The 24,993-nt window shown below is 40.1% G+C and overlaps 1 protein-coding gene across 1 annotated transcript in view; it reads left to right on the forward strand.

Moving 5' to 3' along the window:
* Positions 1–24,993, forward strand: part of chaf1a (chromatin assembly factor 1, subunit A (p150)) — a 57,138-nt gene that overhangs the window by 26,289 nt on the left and 5,856 nt on the right. Inside the window, exons 9-14 of the mRNA XM_048252460.1 lie at positions 1,097–1,256; positions 11,645–11,725; positions 11,911–12,006; positions 14,752–15,001; positions 23,643–23,784; positions 23,890–24,199. Of these exons, the coding sequence (XP_048108417.1) occupies positions 1,097–1,256; positions 11,645–11,725; positions 11,911–12,006; positions 14,752–15,001; positions 23,643–23,784; positions 23,890–24,199 (1,039 nt within the window). The remainder of the gene's footprint in view (positions 1–1,096; positions 1,257–11,644; positions 11,726–11,910; positions 12,007–14,751; positions 15,002–23,642; positions 23,785–23,889; positions 24,200–24,993) is intronic.

The raw sequence follows: 24,993 nt of genomic DNA on the forward strand, positions 1-24,993 counted from the left end.
AACAGCATGCTTTGCGGCGCCTCCTGCTTTTTTTCATGTCAGTTCGGGTGACTTGTGTGAAGCGTGCAAATCCGAATTTTTGGGGGGGTTCAATGTGATGTGAAAGTGAAAATATTTTCAAAGCTGTTCAATTCTCTGCTCAATTTTGTACACACACACACACAACACAACCTCAGGTTGTCCTCATCCAGCTTTAAACACGGTTGTGTTGCATTTTAAGTACCATCCGTTTGGAAAAGCCTGCGCTGCACAAGTGACTGACCTACCGAAATAAGTTTTATTGCACATCTGAGAATATGGGGAAACATCCTACAGCTTAAATTATGTAAACTTCCCACAACTTCAATATTTGACAACATATCATGAATGGTACTTCAAGTATGTGTTATTTTAGATTGCTGCTGGGTTATATGTCTTGGTTCATGTTAACAATTCATTGCCATCATGGTAAAGCGCATAGCCTATCTCGCTGTTGAATCCATTACAAACAAACATGCAATGTGAACGTCTGGGATTGGGGAGAGCACTAAATGCTCTTTTGAATAAGCATGAAGTCAAACCTTTAAATGAAAAACACTCTTTAATAATCAAAAAAATAAACCGCCAATTAAGTAAACTTGTGACCATCAAAAATCGTTTATCGCCTGTAACTCCGTGATAACAGGACGTAACAGGAAGGCATTTGGCTGAGCAACGGAGGTCAATATGCTCAGTTTTGTCCAAATGATGTCTGACAATCATCGTTGCACTCGGAGAAAACCGGAGTGTTTCATTCCCCCTGCGTTTCTTCTACGGCTGCAAACGGGATTCACTCGCAGTTAACCAAATATTTCTTTATTAGGGCAGGGCAGGCATATTTCTGGCTATTAAATTATTTCTAAACCAGTCTGATAAAGTCTGTAGTGAAGTCTGTGTAGGGTCTGGGCTCCATTCTTTTTACGAGACACCCTGCTCACAAGAGACATCTGTCGGTTGTTTGGGTTGTTGCAGCGTCGTTGCAGCGTCACTGGAAAAATACAAATTAACCCTTAGGGTGCCTAAAGGGTTAAATAAAAAATCCTTGATTACTAAAACTTTGCTTCTTTACAAATCTCAGCAACAGTCTGGTAGTGATGAAGGGACCACAGCCTGACCAGCAGCATCGGGGTCGGATGAAACTCCTGCAGTTCCATGAGAATTACAGGCCTGCTTACTGGGGTACCTGGAGTAAAAAGAGCACATGTATTTCTGCACGCTGCCCCTTACTGCAAGACAAGGTATGCTTCAACTCAATCACTTACAGGTAGAATAATGTTACTGTTTGACCAGATGGCCATGTTTCTCTTTTAACACAATATTCTGTTTTTTGTTCCCATGCATGGAGTGCCAAAATCACAATATTATGTTTTTAGCCTCTTTTTTTTAATTACTCTAAAACACCTTATATGCGATTTTGGGAACTCTATGATTAATAGAACTGATAAGCTGATGAATAGAACTGAAATAGATGACGATCGAAAACTCATGAAAACGCACAATCTGGACATTTTATCATAATTCGGCTTTTGATGGTTGCCACTTTGGGTCAAAACTAGGCCACATATTTTCGTGGGTTCATCACTAGTCAGTCTCGCTGGGTCACTTCCCGGAAACTTTACAGGCAACCTGTACGCATTATGCTTAGCAACCGCGCATTTTCACATCAAAATATGGTGCTACGATTTTTTTACTTAAAACAGGGTTCGGACGGGTGCTTGAAATCCTTGAAAATGTTTGAATTTTAATGTTGCGTTTTCAAGGTTTGAAAAGTGCTTGCATTTCGGATAAAGTGCTTGAAAATGCTTAAAATTGTATGTGTATTTTTTTTGACACAAATAGCTATCTGACTGAATAGTTAGCTGAGCCTATTAGATCAGAAAGTCGGAGAGTTTAAAATGAAAACTTCTCCGCCATGGTCCTTGCGCCTCTGCGTGTGTGACTGATCTGCCAGTCTGTTTTCATGCGTGACAAAGCCCCCCTGCTCACAGTCGGAGATGACCAACTGCTGAACAGAAATCATGTAGGGTCATATGCATTGCTAGCTAGGTCGCCATTAAAGCTAACATATATAACATATTGAATAGGCTACTTAGCTCCAATCATTGGAAGACGATGAGAAAGTTAGGTTGAAGAGGGAGACGAAACTTTATGGTAGGCTATGTGAATGCAAAACCGCACCAGTCATGTCTCTACCATGAGGTCACCTTTCTTTCTTCAATTTTCGTTTTATTTATTAACTAAAAATAGCCGACAAGACCATTATCCCTACATCAACGCACTGTCACGCAACAAGTAGCCTAGTTGTAGATACCTCTGACATGTCAAAACGAAAGTAGAGTTGACTCTGCTATCGCGGAGCTATGTCCTAACTAACGAACGCAACACAGTGTCTCACGCAGCTCAAATAAACTTCAATACCCACAAATCCATTGTCCAAAATATATAATCGTCAGACCTGAACAAAGGCTGACTTCAAGGCCTACTCAAAATGTTATGCTGAAATTCAGTGGAGTTGCAGCTAGCTAACCTGCACTGAAAATAAGATATCAGTCTGGACCAATATAGATAGTAGCCTAGATAGTAGATAATAGTAGATATTTATATGGATATTATCTAAGCATGATATTGATTATTGGTCAGTTATTTACACAGGAGAAGGGAAATCAGGCAGAAAGGTGGAAATGAGGAGAAAGAGTTAGGATAAGAGAGGGAAATAATAGGCAAAGGGCCCTCACAAGTAAGTGAGAGTAAGGATGTGACATTCTGACTGTGTCAGAAGGTACAAGCGCAGCCTATGACCCTGCAATTTATAAATGCAACATTCACTACTCTGGTGAGGAGAAGCAGAGCATTCTTAATTAAAGATGGAGCAGAGATCAGTATAAATATCCTCAAAACCAATTGGAGAAAAGGCTCTTTAAATATACAGGTGCATCTAAAAAAGTAGAATATTGTGGAAAGGTGTGTTGGTTTAAGTTATAAGCAAAACATGTTATAAATGATCGTGATGGCCTTTACATTACAGCCCTCTATGGTTTGAAAAGTCTTTCATAGGCTACTTTTCTCTTTTATAAATGTACCATATGCCTAATAGGCTGTATTTCTAAGTGTGATTTATTGTATAATGTATAAATTATACAAGTGGAAAGTACATTAAAACACCTTGCATATGTGCATATGGTGTCGTTTGGCAAGAAGTTAAATTTATCCAATTATATTACAACTGTCATCTTCATGTCACCCAACGTCACATCTCCGCATTGCTAGCCTACTGGTTGGTAGCTCATGATAACAGATGTAGGCCTGTCTGCATGCCGTTGTAGAGACATAATCAGCCTTGACTGTCATGAAACAGCGAGCCTTAACATTAGTTTGAGTTCACATATTCAGCAAAGAATAGTTATTTGTTGAGTGCTTATTTTCTTATTTTATTTTATTTAGTTATTTAGGGCCCTATCATGACATTCTAAAGTGCATCGTCACTCGTCAGAAGTCTATTCAAATTTAGTAGGATGTCCAGTTCACATTGGGAGGGGTTTCGCTATCAAAAGTGGAGCGCATGGCGTAACAAGGTGTTCCTAGGTCTTTTAATCAGTCATATGGGTGTGTTTGGGGCGTAACATAATTTTAAACCAATGAGAATGACATCTGTCATTCCCTTTAACGGTGCAACGCGCGATATGTCAAATAAATGCATCGGTATTTTGGCATTCAATGGCGCATTTGAAGGAGGCTGCTTATAGACCGTATGGAATAGTCATTCTTAAACCATGCTTTACTAAAACCTAGCATAGCCTTCACGCATTTGCACTCGTCTATTATTTGAACTCATTGGCAAAGTGAAACTAACTTCACCAAGGAATAAGTCAACGACAAGACAGTTATATGCAGTTACTTTCACTATTGACTGACAATGGGTTACCACCGAAAACATAGGCTGGAAAAAGCAACACTTACCCTAATATTGCTCAAATGACTGAATGAAACAACATTTATCCTGCAGAGGAGTTGCTTATATCTCGTGACCGTGCGTCTTCAGCTGTGCTCCATACGTGTCTCTCGCCTCTCCCCTAAACACTTTTAACCGTCATTACCAATTTGCAAATGATGGTGAAATAACTACTCATTATGAGATGTACAGTATTTCGTAATATCTTTGTTCTAATTATGTTTCCCATTGTAATCGTGCAATTTGTAATGCTTTGCATGGACGTGCGCTGGTGTGCGTTCATGAATGATAGAGGGATGGTGCGTGCACCTGCCAATATGACTGGTGACATGCGCTCTTAAAATAGCATATGAACAACTCACCATTGACTTCTGACCAGGTTTAGGTGGTGTATGATAGCGATTTTTAGACAACGCGCTAGGCCCCTCCCTAGGTTGTTAATTGCCACACCCCTGGGCGCAATGCTTAAAAAAAATAAACGTGCAAAATACCGAATTCAACTTCGCGCGGGTGAAAAACAAACTTTACGCCATGCGCTGGTGACCCAAAATACAGCCCTTAATGTTTTATTTGGTATATTGACTCAGCCAGTTAGATGGGAAGCAAAGTCTTCGTCCAGACAGGTGACACATTTTTAAGTTTTCCTTTGTATATTTGTATAATATGTCATTTGCCACCGCTGGAAAAGCTTGAAAATTGACCTTGAAAGTGCTTGAATTTGATCTTGGAATAGGTGTACGAACCCTGTTAAAACTACGCAAAACGAGCAGACATCCAACTTCTCCGGAAAGCTCCTTGAGCATGTGAATCTCCCGCTAATCTATTTCATGCGAGGATGAGATACAGAGAGTAAGTGACAAGTGAGAATGACAGGCAAAGCATTGTGGCCTCTTATTGTTTTTCTTCAGCAAACAGTCGGTTAACCCTTAGAACCCGATTGACGCAAAGTGCGTCAAAAAACACACCCTTTTTTCTCTGTTACATTGCTCCGGAACTGTTCATTGCAGCGAGATGAAACCTTTATTGCATGACAGAGCAGAAGTGGGGCTTTCCAAAGAGACTACACACTGTCTGTACGATCAAGTATGACATTTTAAAAAAATAATGAAATTAAATCAAAATGCATCATATTTACAGTCTGTAATCTGCGTTCACCTGCACACTCATTACTCTCGTTTGAATTACTCGCGAACCCGTGATCGCATCGATATGGCAAGCATATCAGATGAAAGAGGGGACACAGGGCTATCCATTGGTACCATGTTTATCGATCCTTATGGCTTATAAAAACAGACATGACACTGCACACCCATTACTCTCGTTTGAATTACTCGCGGACCCGTGATCGGATAGATATGCCACGCATAGACTCAGAGCTATCATTTGATACCAAGGACATCCTTCTGGGTTATAAAACAGACGAAGTGACAGCAAAATAACTTCATATAGCTGGACTTACCCCACATTTTTGTCTGTTCTTGTGGCAGCATGTTTATAATCCAACGCTATCGTGTGTTTCTCTATTGCAAAGCATGTTCATAATCCGGTTTTGAGATCCTAGCAAATTCCTGCATGGCATTTAATTCAAGCCTCACATTGCATCCCAATTTTTTCAACGAAGAAACACCTTTTTGCCTTTACTTTGTTCATGGCAATGCAGTAAAAAGTTGAGAATCATTATGAGTGCATACATCATAGGCACGCAGGCTAACACGCAACCTCGGGTCAAGTCAGGTCAGATCAGTTCGTGTCACAGATATGGAGCGCAGAAAGGTAATTTTTCATCACTAAATAAAAAATGGCATTTATTTCCGTAAATCACACACCACATATTTCTGTAAATTGCTCAGCCCCAGAGTATCCCTCCAACATGGCAATTATATTGCCCGATTCAGGACAGTCTGCCCTACACACACATGAAATGCATGTAGAGCTATGAGCTTGCTGTGGTGAGATACATGTAGAAATATAAGAATTTTTATAATACTCTTTTTATATTTTAATTCTTTAAAATCTAAATAAAATTAATGCTAGTACTAATACATGACATGATGGCAGATCTGGGTAGCCTAGACTCTGCTGAAAAAAATATGTGTGTGTGGCACTTACAATGACCAGAATAAATCCATATGAATAAAGGTAGTGAAAATGCCATAAAAACAGCTTAGGGTTCTAAGGGTTAAATGAAAGACTTGATGAGGTGAGTTTTTAACAAGTGTTCACTTGCAAATTCGCATTCCCTTAGCTGCCGTTTTGCTGTGAAACTAAAAATATTCCACTGATTGTAAATTCACCTAGGTCTAATAGTTTGATTATGTCATGGAAAGTTATTACTTGTTCACAATTTGTTTCAGTTATATTTTCATATTTTCAATGTGTCCCTGATGGTAAAAGTTTTTATAACTAAGGCGCTAATGGAGCACGGACCTTTCCAAGGCAAAATGCAGCCATTAACAACGAGTCTGAAAGTGGACCAAGGTGAAATATTTTGAGCTGCTCATTAATGAGTGTTCAATTTGTTTTTTTTCTTTGGAGCATATAGATCCTTCTTCTTGATTATTAGAGTGAAAACAAGCGAGAACAAATAATAGGCTTCCAGACGAGATTGCTCACCTATCACTGTAGTTGGGGTAATGTAGGCCTAATCTTTGCAGACTGAAAGACTGCAATCTGAAAGAAACTTGAGTGCACGTGCAAGTGAAATTCTTTAAAAGCAATCAGTAATTTGCATTAGTCAGCAGGTAATAATTGAACATTGATTTTTTTTTTTTTTTTAAACAAATAAACAAAACATGTAGGCTATTGTGAGTAAAGGGATAGACTACACACTGACAACAGCAGATGTCCATAAACCTATTTACTGTAGCCTACATCCAGGTGAATTAGATATGTTGGCATAACATGGGCGATAGATGCATTTCTTTACAAAATAAATATTTAATAATAATGGATTGAAAAGAGGTATAATACCAGGCATGATTGAGTAGGGCCCACATAAAAGAAAATGGACAACATATCCACATCAGACCCAATCAACATGAGTGTTTTTCATAGGTCAGGATTAAAAGGCTCTAAAACATAGTGCTGGGCGGTATACCGGTTCACACCGTATACCGGTGTATATTTTTGTTATGATATGAATTTTTTTATATACCGCCATACCGGTGTATTTGATTACACAACGTTTGGAACACTGCACCCCGCGACAGTGTTTCAGACGGGACTTTTTTCACACGCACGCATGGTGCAACTGTGAGGCATAGTGAGGGTAAACACAAAACACCTGAAGTTTTTCCCCTCAAGTATGACCCTTAAGGCTTAATTTATCCTTAGATAAGGGGTTTATTTAAGGGTGTTGCACAGAATACCTTAAATTGTTTCTTTAGTTAAGGAAAAACGTTAAGGGATACTGCGAAAGGGATTTACCGTTACGAAAATTCTATTGAGATTGTTCAACAGCAACTAGCTGGCTAGTAGGTGATGTCGTTAGTTAGCAACCCACCAAACACAGTGAATTCTAATGAGCTTATCATTCATCTCACCTTAAGAATATTCGCTGAAATTATCCAGGTAGCAAGTAAAGCATGTTATAGACATGCACTGAGCAATACAAGCTGGCTAGTTAGAAATGATCCTGACTGTCATCAGTGCACCAAAACGAACTTTTTTGTTAATGTTTTGCCTAGCGAACCGAACTGAAGCTCATGGCAGGCTAACATGACATCCACAATTCACATGAAGTTAACGTTAGCCTACCACTAACGTCATGTAAACCACACAATAACAATAAGGCATGTTTCTGAAATGCCTATTTGACAGAGTAAGCATATTAGCAGAGAGATTTCATTTTAAATTGTATAATTTTCAAAAAAATATAAAGTTGCACAACTTTTTGTATTGGTTTTATAGGCTACAAGATGTTTGTGAAATTTGCACAGTACAGTTCTGTATTTTGACTGCAATTGTCTTTGCATTCTGATTCGATTCTTCATTAGAATCATGAGTGGCTCTTTGTAAACAGCATCATTTTCTGGGGCCATGCAAAACTGCATTACCACTAGTGTGGAGTTATTCTACATCATGACAGTAAAATAGACCATCCTTAGTCAATTCCTCCCTCAACCTGTAGAAAATGCTGTGAACATCTGATTATGCATGGAAAAAAAATACCGTCATATACCGTGAAACCGCAAGAATTTAGAAAAATACCGTGATATACATTTTTGGTCATACCGCCCAGCACTACTAAAACAGATTGTCAACATTATAGAGCTACTGTAAAAGATTCTGTTTGCACTTTCAGGAACACATTGGATCACATTTAGATAGATATTCAACATTAAAGATGGGTCTCTATCCAAAACGTTTTTGCAAGTATGGCTATGTCTATTTTTGGCTGCATGCATGAAGGCCGACGTGAGCAATATTTTTTTGTCTCTGCTTTCTCAGAAAATTCTTTAAGGTTGGCAGGTCTAAGAACAGGTCCTAGTTACTGTAAACTATTTTCATTGGCTGCTCAACAGAACTCTCGGGAAAATTATTGACAGCATGTGTCTTTGGGTATAGCTTTTTGTACAGTGCACCACTTAACTATTTGTTTTGTGATGTATGATGATGAAGTCCTTCCATACTTTTGAAGCTTTGAGTGATTGGAAACTTTTACCAGCGTTCCCCACGGTCATGGAAAATCTTAACCTGGCAATAGCGAGATGAATTTCGCTCCGCCTAGCTCCACTCATCCATCTGGAACCGATCCATTGAAGTGTTGCTTCAGAAGGCTGGGCCTAATCAAAAAATGCTTGCATATGATTGAATAAGCCACTTGTCCGTCATCTATTGACGTGCTACTTCAACCACTCACATCGAAGCCAACCCGTGACGCTAATAACAGACTCACAGTCGCTTCTACGCTAGGTCACATCTATGAAACTCCCGCCCTGCGTCCTGATTGGCTAAACCATAAAGTTGGTTGGAGAAATCACTCTCAATGGAAGAGGTCCCAGATGGATGTGAGTGAAGCTAGGCGGAGCTAAGCGGAACGACATTCATCTGGCTAGGGTCAGGTTAGGAAAATCTGGAAAAGACATGGAATTGTAAAATCCAATTTTCCAGGCCTGGAGAAATCATGGAATTCAGTAAATTCATTGAAAGTTTTGGAAAAGTCATGACATTTCATTTTGTCGCATAAGGCTTCGCTAGACCCCTTTTACTAGGTGAAGTTCAAGTTCAACAAATGAATCTGGTATTTAGCAGCAAAATTGTATTTACCGGTAAAAAGATAAAAGAAAGGAATGTTTGTCAATAAAAAAAAAAATAGGAATGTTGTCAAATTCGCAAAAGTCAAAGCACGCAAAATGCGCAAACCATGCAGTGTATAGCTCATCCGTACATTTTGTGCATAGTCTATCAGCATGCAAAACAAAAATCACAGTATTACCAGACCAGCTAGGCCTCTGATGATGTTCAATATAGCCTACATGAATAAACATTTTAATGTAAAGTCATTGAAAGGTTTTACATTTTTTTCAATTGTCAATGAGTGGGAACCCTGTTTTACACAACTGAGTTGGACTACGTGCATAATTTAATTTAGCATTTCCTTTTTCAGATCTAGACTGTATTCATCATTTAGACAGGAATTCCGGGGCTAACTCCCTTCACCTCAGCTGCCGGTTGTGATACAGCTTCAAGATGCAGCTTCAGTCTGAATGACCAACAGTTCACACTATGCATTTAAGTCTGCTTCACAAACTCTGCTTTGATCCTCAGCTTATTTTATCCAGCTTCTAACTATTCATCTGCTTCTTGCTCACTCTCTATCGCTGTGCCACTCACACTCATCCACTCATGTTGTTCTTAATGGAGTAGCCACACCACTGTTATAACAACACATGCTATAGCCTTTGAATGCTATGATTTTTAGTCCTATCTCGTCTGCATAATATGCTTCACTCTGATTGGGCAATATCCAGGGTTCCCGCGGGTCCTTAAAAAGTCTTAAATACAACTTTAGGTTTTTAAGGCCTAGAAAAGTCTTAAATTGTCTGGAATGTCTTGAATTTTCGGAAAGGAGGTATTCAATTTGTGTATGGGACCGCCAGCGAGTGTGAGAGAGCGAGTGAAATGTCTCCATCTGGTTTCGTGAAATGTCTCCATCTGGTTTCATGTTTTTAAACGGAAATGTATAGCCTAAGTGACTATAAGGCTACTGAAGGAAGTGTAGTGGTTGCAGAGTGAAGATGTTTTTACGGGTCGTTAAAGGTGTGAAAATGGTAAGAATGTAAAAATATGCCTTACATTTTCGTGGTATAGCCGAGGCCTGAGAGATACGTAGGCCTAGGTAGCCTACGCGAGCGGTAGAGTGAGCGGGAGAAAGAGCTGGGTAAGCCAGTTAGCGATAGGGTGGCCATACGTTCGGATTTAGGCTGGACAGTTTAAAAGTCGTGTCCAGCGCAGCCTCAAGCCGGACGCTCATTTGTCCTCCTTTTTGGAGTTGCGCTGGGCTTCTAGAATCTTTGCTCGGACACAGCATCGTTTCACAAACTATGGACGCAAAGACTGCTGGTCAAATTATGTGTGGTGCTTCTGTCACTCATCTGATAATTTGCTGCGCAATTTATGAAGGAACCACGGACCGACAAAAAGAAAACATTTTCTCAATCAGGAGGAAATACACATCAAGTGTATCTGTTTGCATCTCTTTAGCGTGTTTTGCTGGCTTAGCCTAAGTAAATATCTGTCTAAGTTATAATGGCCTGTCTGTAATATCGCAGCTGCTTGCCAGCCTTTCCCAGTACTTCGCAAAAGTTGTGAAATATAACCGCATTTTTTTTTTTTTATGTCGGCGACTGGCTACATAAAAAAAACGCATCTAAGTGTGTTCATATTACCTGCGTGATTGAGATGAAACCAGCAGTTTTTCAGCAGGAACATGCGAGGAGGGGGTTTAACTTTTCCCATACATTTTTTTAAAACAAGTCAATGGTTTACAATGTTTCAGTCAAGCTTTGGTTGGTTTAAATACAACTGGTATGCAAAATGTATTACCTTGATTAGCTGTGCTGCATATGGGACAATAGATGCCTAAGTTAGTAGGCCTATTAGTAGGCCTATTACAATATTTAAATAGCTTAGTCTACCTTTGAAAAAATAAGGGAATCCAGTACACATGTTTGGCAAGTAGCCTAGGCTACTACAGACACAGGTAAAGAACAGTCAGCCTCAGCCAGTAGCACAACCAGATATGTACAGCCAGCTTCAAAAGCAAGCAGTCCAGACACTAAAATTGGGCATTGAATAATAGCTTTGAAGGTAATTCACACACAATTATTTTCTTTCACCAAAATATATATGGTAACTTCTGTAGACATCCCAAATGGGGTGGGTGTTAAAATTAGTAGAAAAAAAACTATTGCATAAAACAGTTTTAAGTTCTTTTTTGCCGTGGTATAGTCTTAATTTTTCTATTTAGATGTCTTGAAAAGGTCTTAAAAGTCTTTAAATTTGCACTTGGAAAATGTGCAGATACCCTGAATATCTTTAGGCATCTTGCAGGAGAATTGGTTTGGGTGGAGCTTGGGGTGGATAAACATGAGAGTGTATTAAAAGTGTAGTGGATGAAATCTTTTAGCCCACTTGTTGACTTATCAATTCTTTGATCTGATTGTCATTTTACAGGAGCTTTTTGACTATGATGTAGACAGCGATGAGGAGTGGGAGGAAGAAGAGCCTGGAGAGTCTTTATCACACAGTGAGGGAGTGAGTGTAAATCATTATTTTCAATTCACAGTTTAACATTGTTTTAGCTCTGAAGGCCAACTTCTTGTATATAAATAACCAAGTACTATATTTATAGTACATTTATTTATATATTCTTGACTTGTCAGAATTTAATTTTTGTGATTTTAATTATGTGTAAGTTGTCGCCCTACTTGTTTTTGCAGGATGATGATGAGGATGGAGATGATGACGACGATGATGATGGTTTTTTTGTACCACATGGATACCTGTCAGATGGGGAAGGGGCACGGGAGGAGGAGGTACTTAAAATATTTTCAGTAGCTATGCCCGATATTCCTCTGCACTGTAATGCTTTCTGGTGTCTTGGTATGCAGTATCTATTCAATATGACGTAAAAATTATGTGTAATACACTGACACTTCGAATAGCCCAGGCTACTCTGGACTGTCTTTAGACTTTGAATAAACAAACGACAATTCTGACTGCAAGGCCCCAAATTGAAACGAGCGATAATAGCCCCGAATTTAAGGACATTTCAGAATGCCACCCACGCAAAGCATAACCAGCTACAGACAATGAGTGGTAGACAGAGCGTGATGTCACTTATAGGCTAGGGTACCAGAGGCTGTTTGAGTCACATCGTTGCAAATTTCATATGATGCGTCATTCCACAAAATGGTTTATCTTCTCGATCATCAATTTATTCGATGGGCTAAATATATAGCCTTGACTCAAAACACCTGTTAGGCTTATGTCATTTTGATCTGTAAAAAATGTCACATGCAGCCATGCTTAAATTCTACTCACTGCAGATTTATTATAGTATAATATAATATTCAGTATTCATTATTGAATACTTAGCTGGAATTACGTTTTTCCCCATCATTCTGTTTTTAAAGCAGGCCTACCTGTAGGCATGCAATTGGGCTACAGGTTTTCTATAGGAATCACATTTTTGAACGGGCACTGCATTAGTCGGAATCATTTCCATTTAGGAAATCAGCTGCAATACTGAAGGGAAATTTCCAGTAATTAGCGTTTTATTGACTACTGGGGTTGTTGCTTAACTGGCTACACTTTAAAGAAAGGTAGACATTAAAAGGATGATCTCAGTTATTTTGAAATTGTCTTAGCTGTGACCTCCAAGGTCAACCTGACAACCTAGCAGTGCGCACCCATTACACCCGTTTGAATTACTTGTGAACCTGTGATCGGATAGATATGGAACACGTCAGATGAAAGAGGAGGCACAAAGCTATCAATTGATACCAAGCACATCCTTCTGGTGAAAGGGATCATGTTATTAAAAACAGACGAAGTAACAGCAAAATAATAACTTTGTAGCTCAACCTACCCCACATGTTTCTCTGTTGCAAAGCATGTTCATAATCTGACGCCATCATGTGTTCCTCTATGGCAAAGCATGTTCATAGTCCGGTTTTGAGATCCTAGCAAATTCATGTTCATAATCCGGTTTTGAGATCCTGCAAATTCCTGCATGGTGTACAATTCAAGGCTCACATTGAATCCCCATTTGTTTGACAAAGAAACAACGTTTTTGCCTTTGCTTTGTTCATTGCAGTAAAAAGTTGTTGTAGAGAATAGTCATGAGTGCAGACACAGGCTAACGTGCAAGCTCAGGTCAAGTCAGGTCATATCAGTTCCTGTCACAAATGTGGAGCATAAAATGTTTTCATCACTAAATAAAAAGAATGGCATTTATTTCTGTAAGGCACACACCACGAATTTCTGTACATTGCTTAGCCCCAGGTTGGTTCTTATATTGCCAGATTCAGGACAGCCTAGCCTACACATACATGTTAGTCATGTCCAGCTGGTAGCTTGCTGTGGTGAGATGCGTATCAAAATGTAAGAATTTCATAATAAAGGCTTTTTGTCTTTTTATTAATTAAAAATCAAAATCAAATTAATGCAAGTATTAATACATTAAATGGTGGTAGATCTGGGTAGTATAGACTCTGCCATTCACACATGCTATATTTTTATTTTTTTTCAGCACTTACAATGACCAGGATAAATACTTATTAAACTTAACTAAAGGTAGTGAGAATGCCCTGAAAATAGAGTTGGGCTCATAGGGTTAACACGTGGGAAACACTGAGCTGTAACTGCATCACAGTCTACACTCAAGTGAGATGGCCAACGTCAGTCAATCTATTAACTAGTCTTTTGTCATTGGCCTAGTTAATAGATGTAAGCATTCATACTAATAGAGTAAAAATTGAGTATTCTGTAATAAAGTATTCTGTGAGTCTTAAAGGAACCGTATGAGTCCGGCCAGGATATTGTGTTTTGGCCTCCACATATCTACTATTCACGAAGTCAGTAGTGTTTCGGCATCCGGGTTGCCAGCTCTGCCAGTTAGTGGGGAGGGGATACACCGCTCTACAGTAATTTGAAAGTGATTGCAGCACAATCTTACATACGGTTCCTTTAAATACATTGACCTGCCTATCTGGACTTTTCTCGCTTCAGTTTACCAGTCGTTTTGTTTTCAAGCAATATAGTCATCAACAAAGTGCAGATTATTCCCACTTGCAATGATTCCTGACTCTTAAAGGAACCATATGTAAGAAATGTATTTTAATTAATCCTAAATTGACCCTGATATGTCACTAGACATTAAGAAATCATGTTAATTTCAAATACTTACATCACTGACAACAGTAGTACGGCCAGGATATTGTCATTTAAAAAGTGAAGTTGCAGCCCTCAACTGATGTTGATGTTGTGTTTTGTTATGTCATGTTGTATCTTGGCCTGATGTGCCACCCTCTACCTATCTACTAATCACAAAGTCAGTACTGTTTCAGCATCCAGGTTGGCAACCTCGAGTCAGGGGGGAGGGGATACACCGCTCTACAGTAATTTGAAAGTGATTGCAGTACCAGTTTTGGCCACAATCTTACATATGGTTCCTTAAGTCTTATCAAAGTCTTATGGAATATTGTGTGATTTTTCAACAGTCTGTGTTGATGACAAATGATTTAATGAATTTAATTTTTTTCTTTTTTGTTGTGTAGGAGGGGGGTGACCCTGAGAAGCAGAAGTTGCATCAAAAGCTGAAGGCTCGTGAGTGGGATGAGCTGCTTTCTAAGAAGAGGGTGAAGGTGCTAGAGGCTGTTATTAATGGCTGCTTATGGGAAGGAGAGATTGAATTTTCTCATGCTCAGCTGGAAGTGCTGCAGGCCCATGCCATCTCTGTTCTGGAGCCCCTCCCCAAAGATGAGCCCTCCTCACCCGAGACTTCAACGGGAGAGCAGCGTAATGAATGTAAGTATTGGTGTCATTGATTCATTCATCTGCCAAACTTGTTTTTAAGATATGTTCATATATCCTAGAAATCTAGACGCATCCTAGCGGCAGCAAATGTAATTTGCAGCCAGGGTAGTCTAGCAATTCTCCGTTGACTTGCGAGCTGTAAAAATGAAACTTCAATCAGGCCAATCACATCGTGTATAGAGTCGGCAACGGTTCCACGTGAATTCCCTGCTACTTGAAAACAAAGAAGATGGATGCTGCTGCTGGCGAACAGCGGTCTTTGAATTGCGACTCGAGTTAAGCTTTTTTTTAATTGGCAAAAGTTTGATCAACTAGCCAATTAGCTCCACTGGTTGGAAAATGCATGGGACTCATGAGTTGTAGCGCTATCCTATTGCGTGCAGAGGAAATTTGAAAGACAACCGTTTGTCCCGCCCCTCAGATTGAACAGTGCCAATGGTAAGTTCCCAGACCCTACATCTTGATGTGGGTCTGGCTCGTCAGGCTAATGTTCATAGCAAAAGTGGATGCATGCGATTAATTTAGATTAGTTAATCACAGAGTATGTAATTAATTAGATTATTTCTTTTAATCGATTAATGGCCCTAGATTAAATTGAAGTTACTTTTCTCGCGAACTGTTTATCACAGCAACTAGCGGCTAACGTTGTTTAAATGCTGAGAAAAAAATCTTTCATGTGATGTGATGCATGGAATGTCTGTGGGATAAGTGGGCTACTTCGCGAGTACCGTATTATCCGGACTAAGTCACACTTTTTTTCATAGTTTGGCTGGTCCTGCGACTTATAGTCAGGTGCGACTTATATATGAAAAAATATATAATTGAACATGTTTTTAAATGTTAATTTATATTAACTGACATGAACCCTACATGAAACATTACTGTCTACAGCCGCGAGAGAGCGCTCTCAAATGCACAAGTCCGGTGCACTTTCAGCCAGAGATTAATGCTTGCGCTATGCCTGAAACCAGGGTTTCTGTTGTCCGGTAATTACCGGACATTGGCCGGGGAAAAAAATGAAATGTCCGACAAAATTAAATCTCTCCGGTCAAATTGTCCGATTGAAATTGGCTAATAATCCCGTCCCCCTAACGCAATCTGAATATGAGAATAAGCCTTAATATGTAAGCCTATATTATACGTCCTCTGGCTATGTTTTTAAATGAACAGGCTCTACCGTTTGAAAAGTAAGCTATTAAACAACATGCATAGCCTTTGCTGCATTTCAAATAGGAAGCGCACGCTTAAAACGTCCATGTTAAACAACGAACAAATGAGTGAGGCGGTTCAAACATGGCCTGGCCCAGGCAGTCTAGCCTTAAAAGTTTTTCCAGAGGCCAGGCGCGATGGATGATGATGATGATGATGATGATGATAAATTGGTAACGTCTGAAGCCTCAGATGTCCGGTCAACTCCACCACCACCAGATAAAAAGCAGAAGTGTTGGGTGTATCTGTCAGAATCAGTGACATTGGAAGTGGAGTTGCGGGGGGCAGGGGCGCCTGCAGGAATTAATGCTATGGTAATGCAACCCCCCCGCAAAAAAAATATGCATGGACAATACAGCCCTATACAGGTTAAAGGTACCTTGAGTTTTGTTCTAGCGTACCGTGACGTCTGGCTTTAAACAGCTGTAACGCAGTCTAACGTTCTGACAAGCACACCAATTGCCTACCTTGTTCTTGCCCATTAGGAATAACTCCTCTAGCTTTGCTGCCTCCATCCTTTCTGTTTTCGTTGTTTCAACTTGTGATATCCATGATGAGTATTGAGTTTGTGAATTGGCTCAACATTGTGTGCTGATAACCATATACTGTAGATAGCCAAGTAAAAGAAAACAAGTAGCCTAGTTGTGTGCCTGCGTGCTTATTCTCGTATTATTAATTTTGATAACGTGTTCACTAACTTTACATAATAAAAAATTGTAAATAGCCTGATGGCATGCAGCTAATGGGATACTGTGCATACTGTTGTTGGGAAGGTATGGTGGGCCAATTTGGTGTGAATACACACACACACACACACACACAAGGGACATTTTCTCTCGTTGGTGAGTAGCCTGATGGTATGCACAGTGCGTACGGACGTACACCTGCAGGCGCGCCTGGTGGGGGGTGCGGCCGCTCCAAGACACTGTCATTCTCTGTGTACACTGGACATGCAAAGTGTTCTTTACCCAAAGCATACAGTAGGCCTTTTCTGTCTATAATCTGCAGGGTAAGGGCCTCCTCGACGAGGAGATTACTGGTCCGCGGATAATTTCTGGCACAATTAAATGGTATCATTGAACCGCAGCCAAAAGAAAAATTCAATTCAATTTATTGTGCTTATAGAGTGCCATGTATCATGGCGCTTTACAGAATGTAGGCAATCAGAAAAAGGAAAGAAAGGAAGAAAAGAAAGAGAGAGGCCCATGGGTAACAGGGGCGAGGAAAAACTCCCTAGAATTGGAGATACATATAGGAAGAAACCTCGAGCAGATCCACGCCTCAAGGGCCTGACCCATCTGCCCTAGGGTCAATACAGAACAGTAAGGTCTGTATACATGACAAATGCATATGATAGTCAGGTGTAGAGAAAAAGACATGGTGTTAAAAGCACTTGAGGAAAGTTACAAGAGGTGGAGTGATTACGTATCTGGTTTGATAATTCATTAATCCTGATTTGGTGACAAAGTTCAAATAGTCCAGCGTTGGATTTGTCCAGGGGAAGGGAGTTGTCAATGGGCATGTGGTGGGTCGGCAGGCGGGCCAGGAATCTGGGTAGAATTGTCATAGGCAGGTGATGGGTCGCTAGGCTGTACGGGCCAGGAATCCAGATAGGAGGACGGTAATAGGGCAGTCGGATGGGACTTCAGGTGAGATGGGTGAGAGGAGGGCCAACACATGGATGGTTGAAACTAAACATTTCCCAGAATAGGAAACATTTCTTAATTTATTGTTATCAAAGAAAGACGCATAGCATTAGGGGGTAGTGGTGTGAGCGCTCATTCTTGTGTGTGCGAATCTGTGTAGGTCACCATGGGCATATTTGGATTAGCTACAGATGGATTCACAAATAAATAAATTAGCCTACATTTGGCAGGATACTTGATATACAGGCGAAATGCAAATATAGCAATGTATTATACTATTTTACATTAACAAAATGTAGGAAAATAGAACAGACTGAAAATAAAGTAGGCACTGATCTTTAAAATCCTATTTCCTGTAGCCTAAATGTTGTCAGTCATTCTTAATATTCGCAATTGGTGCACTGGCATGTTTAAGTGTTAGCTGCAGTGTAATGTTAGATTATGTTTAAGTTAAGTACAGAACTGACTGTGCGCCCAAATTTTTGTCTGTGCTCCTAAATTTTTTAACTTGGGTGCACAAGTGCTCCTGGAAAAAAATGTTAGTGTAGAGCCCTGGGATGCCTTATCTCGCAATAAGTGGATGGAAATCGCCATTCTTTCATACATGAAACTTAATAATGAACCATTAAATACACCACAGATTTCAGTGGTCATCAGTCCCGATATTTAGCAATATAATCAAACAGTCCAAACGTAAATTAAATCTCGAATTGAACATCTGCTTTTGATAGCCTACCGGTATGCCACTCCAAATGAAAAGTAGGCCTATGTCTCACAATAAAACACAAGAAATAAAGGTCTATAGCTGACTCGAATACAAACCATGGCTCAAATAAAGGTGCTGTGCTTTGCGCAGCCTAAATAAAAGACCCCAGACATAATTTGAGGATTTATGATAGTCTTAAAAACATTTGAAAACAAAACTTACTGCCATGTAATATTTGATCGCTGTTTTGCTACTAATTATCTTTCACGTAATGAATACGCACAGAAAGTGAAAGTAGGCCTACTATGCGCTCCGTGTCTGTAGCTGTCTGTTTACTTCCGCAATCGATTATAACGTTCCTCAAATGGATTACACATCCATGTTCTCTCGTTATAGGCTGTCATGCTTCTGTGTTTTGCCAAATTCCTGACTGTTCCTGATCGCTACATTTTTGTTTACCTTTCCTGTCGATAGTGGTTGATGTAGAAGCACCTAGGCTATAATTTGACTCTGATTCTTATACCGTGGCGGGCAGTCATGCTAAAATAAACATAGAGGAAACAAAACACTTAAAACGTCTGTTAAACAACGAACGAATGAGTGAGAGAGTTCAAACATGGCCAGCCCACACACACTACGCATGAACACACACACACACACTCATGAACACACGCAAACACACCAGAGCTAGTGAGCAGAGCTGAGCGGTGCGAATATTCCGCTCCTCGGTCAATACACATAAGTACATTACAAAAATCGCATTAGGCCTACTTTGAATGGCAGAACTATTTATTTTTATTTTTATTATTAGCCTTATTTACTTTAGCCTTCTACTTGATATGAAGCATATTCAAATTGCTCACATTTTTCTTCGCTCTGTGTGTGTTCCCGTATCACACACACACTCATGTTTCTGTGAAATGTGTCTTCTTGGATTCCGAAATGAATCTTTCCTCACTGACAGTGTCACCACATGGTTGTTCTTGCTCTACATTGTTAGTATCTAGTTGTTTTGTAGGAATAGTACACTTGCTTGACTTGCCTGATCAATTTCCTTTCTAAAATATTTAGCGAACTCCATCCCCATCAACGCACAATGGCCAATTTTAAATTTAACGGTCTTGGTTTTATAAGGAAGAAATGAATTCTGGGTGGATTTGGGCATGCCTCAGACTCGCGGTGTGAGCGGTATTGGAGCGGAAAAGAGCCACTGCTCCGGCCTTTAAATTAAAAAGCGCTCAGCACTAACAAAATTCCATCCACTCCTCGCTCGCGCTCCGCTCACTAGCTCTGAAACACACACATAAAGATACATGCACACACATGGAGGCACTCGCACACACACATAAACAAACACGCACACACACATAAACGCACACACATAAACGCGACGCACACACACATAAACGCACGCATACACACATAAACACACGCATACACACATAAACACACACACACACACGCGCGCGCACACACACATAAACACACACACGCATAAACGTACACATGCATAAACACACAAAGTAGACAGGCATATGTACGCACATGCACACACAGGCATGCTCGCACACACACACAAAGACACTATGCACACACATACACACAAAGTAGACATGTAGTTATATGTACGCGCACGCACACACGCATGCACACAAACACAAGGGTAAGGGATGGAGTAGGAGATGGAGAGAAATTGGGAAGCATGAATTTATATTTGCGGAGAGAATGTGCAGGACTGAGCGGCGGTCGTATTTTGTACCGCTTTGCGGTACATCTAGTTTTAGTGCAAATGGTATGGAGTTGGCCTAACTATTTAATTTGATAAATTCAATACTTGAACACAGGTCCGACTTCGGCATAATTTCATGACACGCTGAAATGTATGCTCTATTTTTGACTTTCACACAAAATTCATGCATAAACACACCATCAGTACCAGGAAGACTGTCATTTTTATAGCATGTCCTTTTTCTTTACTTGTATATACAGTCAAGAACAAAATGATTAATACCCCTGTCAAATATTTATGTAATGTTGATTTTCTCTTGACCAATATGTTTGTTCTGACTGAAAATGACACTGCCACATGCCAAAAGGCTGTAAGACAATGTGGTAGAAACATGGAATTAAAAAAATAATCATTTTTTATCTTTAACATTTTTATGAAAAACAGCATGTCCAAAATTATTCATACCCATTTTAAATAATCAGTGGAAACATCTTTAATTGCCATCAAAGCTCTCGAAATAATACCTACCAGGCCTCTCCATGTCGCCACAATGATTGTAGACCTCACCTTTTTAGCAGCAATCTGGGTTTTGAGGCAGGAACAATTATTTGCCATCACTTTGGCCTTGTGCTAACTTTTTTGACTGATTGAGGTCTGGACTCTGGCTGGGCCACTCTAAAATGTTGACATTGTTCTCAGTTAACCATTTCTGGCCTTGGTTGGCTGTATGTTTTTGACCATTGTATGGTTTAATGGTCCAATTATGCCTATTGGGGCAGGTCTCTTGGCACACTGCCTGATCTTTTCCTCCAGAATCTCAGTGTAGCCTCTTGCTTTAATGTTACCGTTTACGTTTTGGGGGCAGCCGTGGCCTACTGGTTAGCGCTTCAGACTTGCAACCGGAGGGTTGCCGATTCGAACCCCGACCAGTAGGCACGGCTGAAGTGCCCTTGAGCAAGGCACCTAACCCCTCACTGCTCCCCGAGCGCCGCTGTTGTTGCAGGCAGCTCACTGCTCCGGGATTAGTGCGTGTTCACTGTGTGCTGAGTGTGTTTCACTAATTCACGGATTGGGATGAATGCAAAGACCAAATTTCCCTCACGGGATCAAAAGAGTATATATACTTACTTACACGTTGAGAAGGTCACCAGGTCCCCCTGGTTGAAAAATAAGACAAGACAAAACAAAAGAATACTTTTTTAACCCCCACAATTGAAATGGTGTCATTGGAATTTAATGCTTCTTTATTTATGCCAATCTCAGGCATGTCCCTCGGTCAAAAAAAGTCCAGCGAAAGCTAAATTCTTTGTCCAGGTGTGCCCTTATAAAGGTTTAGCTAAGTTAGGCATGTTTGGAGAAGAGTGATCCATGATCAGCATCCAAGATGACCAAGTGATCCATTTTGAGATGGAGTGAAAATGTCAACCACCAAAACACCATCCACAATGTGGAGAATGGCTATAGAAATGTATTAGTTTTGGGTATTTTTCAGACAATGGAACCTGGTGAACTTCTCAAAGTAACCGGTAACACTAACACAAGGGGCTACATTGAGATTTTTGGTGGAAAAGATCAGGCAGTTTGCTGAGAGACATGTATCAATGGGCATCATTGGACCATTAAACCACATAATAATCCAAAACATACAGCCAAACAAGGCAAGAAATGGTTAACTGAGAACAATATCAACATTTTCAGTGTTTCCGCTAGATTTTTTTTTAACAGTGGCGGCAGCGGTCGGGTGTCACTCCCGGGATGTTTTTTTTATTTGTAGTTGCTAATCACACCATTTAGCCTAACGTGACTTGAGAGGGATAGGATTCAGGAACTAAGACAGGCCCATCTTCTGTCTGACTCACGCCACGTTAACCCATGCATTAAACCACATTGTCACTTGAACGCTTGAACATACTGGTATAGTTCACGTTGACAATGGAGAAATTAAGTTTTGTGCCAACATGTTGTAAAAACACAACCCACAACACTGCCTTTATTTGGTGCAAATCTCCTTTACTTTATAGTCCGCGATTACTAGGCCATCACCGCGAGTGCATACAAAATGTTTTGTAATTTACCTTTGTTACTACCAGCAGTCGTTGCTTTTTTACTGCGTCTATTCGCGATTGAGTGCGCATCTAATGTAACAGCGGTGTCTTCGCGGAGACATCCTCTATCCAGTTTCATTTTTGCTGTTGCGAGCGAGCTTATAGACTACGATATGTGAGATACTTTATACGATCAGCTTCAGAAATGAATAGATTTTCCTTGGCCTGTGCTACACCTTTCCACCAAGTTGTGCGAAAATTGTAGTTTTTGCGTTGTTGACAAACATGCGTAGCACATGGAAGCTCTTGATAGCACATGCCACTAACGTCTATAAAAACAATATATTTACGGAATAAAAACTAGACAGGTACCTCGGATTAGCATTGCTGTTTATTCTTAAACTGCAATTTTCTGCAGCCAGCGGAGGGCATTTAGCCTACTATGCTTCTGGACAATATTTTGTGTCTCCCCTAATTCTGAAGCAGTGGCACCGCTAAATGAAGAGGAAACACTGAGAAGAAAGTTAATGCTTTGAATAGGCTACATCAATACAATATATATGAACAGAAACTGGATGGGCCATAATAACCTCTGACTAGTTTAGGCTACTTATTGTTAAATTGCAATGTAAGCGGCAGCCAGCAGGAGAGGATATGTCGCAGGATTATTTAAAAAGCAAATGTGCGTCTGCCCTGATTCTGATACCGTGGCGATATTAATTAAACCGTGGGGGGCCGCTATGATGAAATAAACATAGAGGAAACACTGATTTTAGAGTGACAGAGCCAGAGTCCAGACCTCAATCCGACCAAAAAAGTGAGCACAAGGCCAAATTGATGGCAAATAATCATTCCTGCCTGAAAACCCGGATTTCTGTTTAAAAGGTGTGGTCTAGAATCATTGTGAAGACATGGAGAGGCTTGGTAGATATTATAAGAGCCATTTTGAGAGTTGTGAATGCAAATAAAGATGTTTCCATTGATTATTTAACAAGGGTATGAATAATTTTGGACTTTTTTTCCTTAAAAATGTTTAAAAAGATGAAAGTGCTTCTTTTTTTTAATTCCATGTTTCTCCCACATTGTCTTACACACTTTTGGCATGTGACAGTGTCATTTTCAGTCAGAAAAAACATACTGATAGAGAAAATCAGCATTAAATCAATATTTGCCAGGGGTATAAATAATTTTGTTCTTAACTGTACATGCGTATACTTGTACGCATGTGTATGTGTTTTTGGAATAGGGCTGTTGCAAGAAATGAAAATTATTGAAACAAATGTTTTTCGTCCTGCAGTGCTTCACCAGCTTCTACCATTGCTACATGGAAATGTGAACAGCAGTAAAGTAATCATCTCAGAGTTCCAGGAGTTTTGTCGTCAGCAGGCAGTTTCTCTTGTGAGCAGCCCCCAGGGTTTTGCAGACAGCATTCCTACCAGGTAACCAAAATCATAGAATACAAACTTTCTGCAATACAAATTGTTCCATTGTGTATACTTTTTGCTGTGAAAGCGTTTCTGAAGTATGTATCTCTTTTTGTACAGAGTGGGTCTGAAGCGTCTGATTAAGGAGAGTGCTGTGTACGAGAAGCGATCTTGCTTTAGGCGCTGCTGTTGGTATGTCCATGCAGACATCTTGGCACGTTTCAGTCTTGAGTCGTTACCTGTGCCCTGTCAGTGGAACTACCTCACACCTGGTGTTCAGCAATGTCGTGAGGATTCCCTGATACCAATGAATTCACAGGGCAACTCACCAACTACCCCACAGCCTACTACCGCTCTTTCTATCAAGAGGAAAACTGCTGGCAGTATGTCGATCACAAAGTTCATGAAGAAGTGTGTAGACCAGGAACAAGTAAGGACCCCCCTCCCCCTTTTTTAAAGCAGATTGAGGGTATCCAGATTGTTATTTCTCTACATTGTTTATTAGTCCATGAGCCAGACGCTTATTTTGGACTGATCGGTGCCAACTGAGGACACCAAAGGAGGGTGGGAAATCTCTAAACCCATGTTAGAGCTCATCCTGAGGTTCTATGCTTTCAGAAAATATATTGTTTAGGTGGTTGAATCAGTTTTCCCTAAATGGCACAGACCCAAAGGTATCAGCCATATACTCGATTTACTCATACCCTATGTATTATTAACGGGCAGCAAAGTAAATGGGAGGGTGAAAAATGTCAAAACCTATGTTGGATCACATCCTGAGGGTATATGCTTCCTGAGGGTATATGCTTTCCCTAACGGTGGGTTTCCACTCAGCGATACACCTCACGATTTTTGTCCAGCAAAATTTCGCCTCGGGGGCGTGACCACCAAACCACTAACCTTTTGACTGCAGTGTCTAGCCAGTGGTGGCAAGTGAGCTAATTAGGCTAATCAGCTAGTTCAAAAGTTTAAGTACTTAATGAAGATATCCAGGGGTCTTTATGCCTCGACTAAGTTGATGTTGCCTATAAACAACAATTCATGTTCATAGAAACAAGGTCAATAAGACATATATTTCATACCTGTGTTGCAGCATGTAGCCTAGCTGTCTAGCTAGGTTTACAATGCAATCCAATGTCCAAAAATACTAACACTACTTCAGCTAGCTAAAAAGTTTGAGTGTTTAAACTAACATATATAAAGTCAAAGTCAAAGTCAAAGTCA

The sequence above is a fragment of the Alosa alosa genome, chromosome 9, assembly GCF_017589495.1.
Source record: "Alosa alosa isolate M-15738 ecotype Scorff River chromosome 9, AALO_Geno_1.1, whole genome shotgun sequence".
NCBI lineage: Eukaryota > Metazoa > Chordata > Actinopteri > Clupeiformes > Clupeidae > Alosa > Alosa alosa.